We start from the raw sequence: 7251 nt of genomic DNA on the forward strand, positions 1-7251 counted from the left end.
TAAAAATTCACAAAAATGCATAGAGCCACACTTTGGCCCACAGAGATGGCTATATCTTTGGCAATATCCATCCGATTCTTGAGCGAAGTGCGTCAAACGATTCGTTGATCAATTCTCCATAATTCTGCATCAAAATCTGGAATAAAAATATTTTTAAGATTTTTTTTAAATTTTCTGAGTGGTCCCCTTCAAAAATTCACAAAAATGCATGGAGCCACACTTTTGCCCACAGAGATGGCTATATCTTTGGCAATATCCATCCGATTCTTGAGCGAAGTACCCCAAACGAATCGTAGATCAATTCTCCATAATTCTGCATCAAAATCTGGAATAAAAATATTTTTTAGATTTTTTTTAAATTTTCTGAGGGGTCCCCTTAAAAATTCACAAAAATGCATAGAGCCACACTTTGGCCCACAGAGATGGCTATATCTTTGGCATTATCTATCCGATTCTTTAGCCAAGTACCTCAAACGATTCGTAGATCGATTCTACACAATTCTGCATCAAAATCTGAAATAAAAATATTTTTGAGATTTTTTTCAAATTTTCTGAGGGGTCCCCTTCAAAAATTCACAAAAATGCATGGAGCCACACTTTGGCCCACAGAGATGGCTATATCTTTGGGAATATCCATCCGATTCTTGAGCGAAGTACCTCAAACAAATCGTTGATCAATTCTCCATAATCTGCATCAAAATCTATAAATGTGGGGCTTATCTGGATAGTGTTACCATCCTAAAACCATAATGAAATCATATCGCTCCCCTTTTAAAAGATGGTGCCATTTTGACGCCAAAATGTTAAAATTTAAAATAATTTTATTGTCGTTTACATTTAAAAAATATCAATAAAGCAGCTTTTTTATTTTATTGTTTATATTTTAAAATAATTTATTTAATTAGGGCTGAACTGTATTTTATTTTAAAGAATTATAATAATACATTCCTGGTGGATCTAGTTCCAAAGTTCAAAAAAGAATCAAAACAAATCCAATCCCAAAACAAACAAACAAAAGCCGGTAACTGGGCACAAATATGTGTAGCATTGTTTTGATCACAGGACCTCCTGGTAATAAACAAAATCAAAAACAAAAAAACTATAAAATGTAAAATATTAAAATTTTCAGGAGTGGGAAAGACCACATTGGTCCACAAGATATGGTCGAAGCTACGTGAGAAAAACGTGACCTCTCGAGGATTCTACACGGAGGAAGTTAGGGGAGAGAATGGGCAGAGAATAGGATTCGATGTGGTCACCCTGGCGGGAAAACGAGGAATCCTCTCACGTGAAAATCCAGCAGACCACACAAAACGCCCACAAGTGGGAAAATATTCCGTTTACGTCCAGGATTTTGAGGCTCTTGCGTTACCATTGCTGATCCCCAAAGCTCCAGGATCAGATGGGGAACTCCTTATAATCGATGAAGTGGGAAAAATGGAGCTATTTAGCAAGCGGTTCGAGTCGGCCGTCAGGGATCTGCTCCAGCAGAAGACTCCGCTAGTGATCACCATACCCCAAAAGGGCAGCTTGCCTTTGGTGGAGCAGCTCAAGAAATGTCCAGGTGCCATTCTCCGTAACGTGACCAAGGCGAACCGAGAGGCACTAGTCAAGGAAATCACAGACCTCATTGAAAAGTCACTGATTGTAACAAAATAAACTTGTTGGTCTTTCTTTTATTAGTATCTAGGTTTAGCATGTGACTCCTCCACGTACTTTGGCAGCTCCTTCTTAACTTTAAGGACACACACTGCTACGTTTCCGCAGGAGTGTTAGCTACTTGATTGAGGGCAGGCGGCGGCATGGATGTGTTCGAAGACTGGGTCGAGGACTCGCTCTTGCGGGTGGAACGCTTCCGTACCCTCTTCGTTTCCTTGGCCCAGTCCATTTCGTTGTAGTGCTGCTCGGAGGCGCGCCAATGGAGCTCCTGCCGCTGCACCAGTTCCGGATGCTTCTGCTCGAACTCCTTGTCCGGTGGCAGTAGCAGCTCCCAGCGTTTCGTGGCATTCACCCGGGCCACCGTCCTCAGAACGTCTAGCGTTTCCGCCGGTGGCAACTGGGTGGCGGCCATCACCTGGGCGCGGTACAGGCAGGCGGTGCGAGAGAATCGGAATAACTGAAATATATATATAGTATTACATTCAAGAATAATCTAAATAAATATCAAGGCTCACAATGTAATCCCTGGCACGTATCATCTGCTCTGCGGCTACGCCGTTTGCATGGGAGAGCATTTTCTCGGGAAAGACCACTTCGGAGCGGGGCACCCAGTTGCCGTGCAGCAGAATGGCCACCTGGGGCAGCAAGGCCAACACCTTGTCTGCCGCCACATGCGGATCCACGTGCTCGACCAGCACCTCGAGGAGATCCCCGAACGAAAGCATTTTAGCATCTCGGAGGAGTACCCTCAGTTGCTCTAGCAACGGCATAGTCCTCAACATGGCCTTATTATATACAGGAAGTACTTGAGCAGCTGCAGCAGCCGGAGCGGCAGCCTCCACTGGCTGCACATGCTCATCGTAGGGCAACAGCCGCTTGAGATAGTCCCCGGCGTTGAGAGCCAACGCCTGGTTAGACTGGTGACTGGTGGCGAATAGCTTCTGGCGCTCCAGCTCGGCAGTGGGGGTGCCCCTTGGATGCCAATACGCCTCGCACCAGGGTTCATCCGCAATCCGCTGCACGAAGCCATCGTAAGTGCCTGCTCTCTGCTCCTTGGCATTGCTTTTGGTGTTACCGCGGGCGAACTTAACGGTGACCTGCTGAAGCACCTCCTCTTCCTCCGGGTCCTCGGCTTGTGCCTTTTGTTCCGCCTTCTTGCGCTTGTCCTCCTTGTCGAAGTGACTGAGCGCCGGACGCAGTTGAACGATACTGGTCAATGGGGATAGGTGCACCTCGCGGTCCGTGTAGATGCCCACAATGTACTTGGTCACGTCCGTGAGGGAGCGGCTGCTGGTGAAGGCCTGCTTGTCCATGATGCCGCGCTTGTAGGTGGGCCTCTCCACGCCTTTGGGCGGAGCTGCTCCATAGGTGTTTTTTCCATCGGCGGCCTGGGCAAACTGCTCGCCCTTGAAGCGATCGTAGTGGCCCGACTCTGTGTCCAGTCCGAAATCCACCTTCACCTCCTGGGCGAATGGTTTGACGCAGCAGTTCACAACCACGGAGTCATCGTGGTTCGCCAGCTCTGTTTTCGTCGGATATTGGAAGAGATACAAGCTGTCCTGGAGGTTCTTCGAGAGGAAGACAGGAATCTGTGGGTGGATAAACGGTTATTTCTTTTTCTAAGTGTGCCTTTTAAGTTTGCGAAAAACCTCCTCCACGATGGGATCCTCCTCGTCATCCATAGTTTGTTCAAAATTCTAATGCTTTTCCTTTCAGTTGGAGCACGCCTAACGTGGAGCAGTGTTATTAAGTGGTTTTTGAATATCGGATCTAGTTGGTGTTTCCCACCTCTAGTATTTGGCGCCACCTATGGAGGGTTAACGGAAGCTCGAACATATGGTGTAGTGTTGGTAATTGTGTTCGGTTTTCCAACAGGTCATCAGCTGGGCCATTAAAGGGTCAATATATAAAATAGGCAACAAAAATATCCATTTCTTTAATTAATAATATAAATATTATCAATGATCTGTATCTTTTAAAACAATGGTTGTTGTATATGTATTTATAATTGTTTTTCTAAGAAACTTTTAAAGTTCTGAAAGTGTGTAGGGTATGTGATTATTTTAAGGATTTCATTTTAAAGAAAATTATTTTTGAATTTCATTTAAAAATTCACACTTGTAGCCCACTGTGCAAAGTCAAATGCAAAATCAATCGGCTAATGGCCGATATTTATTGCCCTGTGCCCACGCACAGATGAGAATGTGACCGTACTCCGTAGGGGGCTACCCGGGCCTCCGCTCAACGATCGCAACATTTTCAATTTACTTAGTATAAGTACTTAGTATAAGTATATATATGTAGGGCAGAGGCATACATAACTCGATCATGTTCACGGTCACTTCAGAGATTTACAGCGAGACGAACTACCAGCCGACCAAGAGCGCGAGCGATGGCAGTAAGGTGATATCCAAGTTCCGTTTCCGTTATCCGGAGGAGAAGCTGGAGAGGATTACCGCGGACAGGGATGGAGACCTTGAAGTGCCAAGGCCACGACGTGGCGTAATCGAATTGGAACATTCCGAGGCCACAGAACTTCGTCTGGTGGGTCTTCAGGTGTGGCGGGGTGCCCTGCTCCTGGCGGATTACCTTTTCTTCAAGAGAACCGAGTTCTCCGGGAAGAATGTCATGGAACTGGGCGCCGGAGTTGGTCTAACCAGCATAGCAGCTGGCATACACAATCCTGGAAAAATCTTCTGCACAGACGTGGATCTAGGCTGCATCCTGAAGTTGATCCGCGGGAATGTCCAAAGGAACTCCAAGCTCTTCAGTGCCGACATATCAGTACTGGAGTTTGACTTTCTCACTCCGAAAGACCAGCAATCCCAGGAGCTTTTAACTGCCATCGATTCTAGCGATATAATCCTGGCCGCCGATGTCATATACGATGATACCCTTACCGATGCTTTTATTTCTGTCGTGGACTTCCTCCTGGAGAGGGGAAAGTCCAACGGACGACCCAAGACCATGTATGTGGCGTTGGAGAAACGATATGTGTTCACCCTGGAGGACTGTGAATCGGTGGCTCCCATGTACGAGTACCTACTCCGGCAAGTAGCCAACAAGCCCTGGAAGATAGAGCATCTTCCACTGGACTTTCCGCAGTATTTCGAGTATGATCGGTGTCCCCAGTTGGTCCTGATGGAGATTAAAGGACGTTAATGGATTTAAGTTGTCTGTTGTTGTATTAACCTAATGACCTTTTAGTTAATGTAATTAGTTAAATTATTAGAATTGCAAAAAAAGACAAAATATAAAAGGAATTGTTCCTTAAATCTGCATCAATACTTTCTCTTAAATATCCATACTTTCTCTTAATAATTCTCTTAAACTCTCTTAAACCCAAAGACGGCCATAGATATTCGAAAATTTAATAATAAAACTTGATCTTTAAGATACATCTGAATATCACTTAAATATGATTATAATTTTAAATAACCCCATTTAAGATTAGTCAACAATGTCCTCTTTATAAATGAATTACCCAATGGAATAAATACAACTAGACTAAGCCCTGAACCCGTTTAAAATCAGCATTAATAGTCATGGATCAGTGGATCAATGGATCAGAGATCCTGCATGGCCAGAATGATGTTCTCCAGAGCCTGGCGAGCATCCGTGGCCGGAAAGTGCTGGAGAACGGCCAGAGCAGCAGCCGTATGCTTCCGTTGCAGCTCCTTGGTCTTGTTCAGCGCTGGTCCTGCCAAGATTGCTTTATGGATCTTATCGTAGTCGATGTTGTCCACCGATTGCTTGCCCGCCTCCAGGTCGGCATACATTCCAGGATCGTGCTCCAGATGGAACAGAACGGGGGCGCTAACCAAACTGAATGTGGCATCCAGTGGCAGGGTGGGGCACTGGAAGGGTTCCGCGTCCAGGCAAGCCTGCCAGGCCAGAGCCAAGTGCTTTCCAAACCGATAAGCATGGCGCTGGAGCTCCTCACTCTGGCCGGCCAACTTCAGAGATCCCTGGCAGGATTTACCCAACAAGCTGCCGGCATTAAGTATATTCCTGCACTCCCATTCCTGCTCCGGATTCCCCAAGACCTGAGCAATGGGCATCGGAGACATCACATCGTGCTCGTTGAAGTCCACGCCCACGCTCAGAGATGGTCGCTGGAAGGTTCCTGGCTTGTAGGGCAGCGGGTTGTTCTGCTCATCCCGCTCGCCAATGAATTCCGACTCCGAGAAGTCACGCACCGCCGAAGAGATCAGCTCCACCACCTCTTGGTTGCGCAGATTCGCCAGCTCGGCACTGGAGTGGCCCAACAAGTAGTCCCCGGTGAGCAGACCGATCTTGTTGCCAAAGGACATGTCGTCGAAGGTGGCCACATCCTGGCCAGCCTGTGTTCCCGACTGCAGATTCACGACGCTCTGAAAGAGGATCAAGGAACTTTATTTTGGATATCCAAGACACGAAGGATAATCTTACATTGTGGACCAGATGGGAAATCCTGATCATCTCGGTAACCTCGGCCAGGGCTCGTTGCGAGTGAAGCACTCCAGCGCTCTTGTCCTGCTCCACGTCCGGCACACTGGGAGCATGTCCGGCCGCCTTTGAGACCAGAAGCACAATCAGTCCCCAGGCCTGCATCGTGTTCTTGCCATTGTAGAGCAGATGCCTGGAATATAGTTCATGAGAGGTTCACCAAATCTCAAACTAATCGAAAGTGAAAATCCAAACCGGTTTGGACTAACTTAGGCGACCCTATCCCACTTACTTGGCCGTTTTCATCAAGGGATGGGCGCTGCCCACCAACTTGCGCAAGTGCAACGCTACATTGGCGATCTCGTCGCTCAGCAGCCAACGCAGACTCAGGAAGGAGGTGGGATAGCCCACGATGCGCTCCGCCTCGCTGACAGCCCGATTCCAGTCGTGACGCGGCGGAGGAGTCACCTGCGGCGGCGTCACCTGTTTCCCAGTCACCGTCGACGTTGCCGTCCAGCGACCTTGTTGCGTTTGTTGTTGTTGCAAAGTGAAAGTTTTCAGCGCAGGCGCAACAGCATAGACACCATGGATCTCGCTGGTGATCCTTCCACGCACCTGTTGCATAATCCTCAGTCCACTGGCACGATACATATTTCTCGGTGTGGTTGCTCTTCGTTTCTCAGGTACAATGTGTGTTTCGTTAGATGCAATTATTTGCTATTAGTTGGTTCAAAATCGTTGTGCTCCGCTGAGTCGCTCGTCGAAAAGTGAAATCTTCAAGAGACGCGACCACCGTTTCTCAGCTCGTTATTGTTGTTGTTGCTGCTGCCTTCTTCTTCGGTGGCGTCCCACTTTTACAGTTGTTCGCTCACTGGAGGCCGCCAATCCAAGCGCTCGTTCTGTTTGTTTTTATTGCCCCACGCAGTGTCGGTGGGGTCGGCGAGCGTGGCAGAAACGAGCGGGGGGCGGCGGGCGTTGGAGCGGCCGCCTCGTATGGGAACAGGTTTTAGGGTTTTCGCACGGTGGCTCCTCTTTGTTATTGTCCATGGGAGACCGAAAACGGTCACACCTAGGGATGGACAAAAAAAAGCTGTTGCTGGCCATAGATTTTGATAACGGGAATTTATTATTTTCAAACTGATGCAATTTCTTAGATTTATAATT

General features: G+C 47.4%; 4 protein-coding genes across 4 annotated transcripts; 2 read left to right on the forward strand and 2 right to left on the reverse strand.

The window, feature by feature from the left end:
* The first annotated feature begins 985 nt into the window (after nucleotides 1-985).
* LOC108124797 (nucleoside-triphosphatase THEP1) lies at nucleotides 986-1685 on the forward strand. Its single transcript, XM_017240643.3, has 2 exons — nucleotides 986-1071; nucleotides 1130-1685. Exons 1-2 carry the CDS (start codon nucleotides 1038-1040, stop codon nucleotides 1657-1659), a joined length of 564 nt encoding a protein of 187 aa, XP_017096132.2. The 5' UTR covers nucleotides 986-1037; the 3' UTR covers nucleotides 1660-1685.
* Nucleotides 1646-3462, reverse strand: Polr3E (RNA polymerase III subunit E). The gene is made up of 3 exons (XM_017240642.3): nucleotides 3309-3462; nucleotides 2175-3248; nucleotides 1646-2116 (listed from the first exon to the last, which is right to left on the reverse strand). Exons 1-3 carry the CDS (start codon nucleotides 3339-3341, stop codon nucleotides 1754-1756), a joined length of 1470 nt encoding a protein of 489 aa, XP_017096131.2. The 5' UTR covers nucleotides 3342-3462; the 3' UTR covers nucleotides 1646-1753.
* A 392-nt stretch (nucleotides 3463-3854) lies between these two features.
* LOC108124783 (methyltransferase-like protein 22) lies at nucleotides 3855-4934 on the forward strand. Its single transcript, XM_017240628.3, has one exon. It carries the CDS (start codon nucleotides 3988-3990, stop codon nucleotides 4819-4821), a length of 834 nt encoding a protein of 277 aa, XP_017096117.2. The 5' UTR covers nucleotides 3855-3987; the 3' UTR covers nucleotides 4822-4934.
* Nucleotides 4935-5016: 82 nt separating this feature from the next.
* On the reverse strand, nucleotides 5017-7138 carry Pdss2 (Decaprenyl diphosphate synthase subunit 2). The gene is made up of 3 exons (XM_017240627.3): nucleotides 6380-7138; nucleotides 6091-6280; nucleotides 5017-6032 (listed from the first exon to the last, which is right to left on the reverse strand). Exons 1-3 carry the CDS (start codon nucleotides 6736-6738, stop codon nucleotides 5226-5228), a joined length of 1356 nt encoding a protein of 451 aa, XP_017096116.2. The 5' UTR covers nucleotides 6739-7138; the 3' UTR covers nucleotides 5017-5225.
* Between the last annotated feature and the right edge of the window lie 113 nt (nucleotides 7139-7251).

The sequence above is a fragment of the Drosophila bipectinata genome, chromosome 3L (genome assembly GCF_030179905.1).
Source record: "Drosophila bipectinata strain 14024-0381.07 chromosome 3L, DbipHiC1v2, whole genome shotgun sequence".
In the NCBI taxonomy this organism is placed as follows: Eukaryota; Metazoa; Arthropoda; class Insecta; order Diptera; family Drosophilidae; genus Drosophila; species Drosophila bipectinata.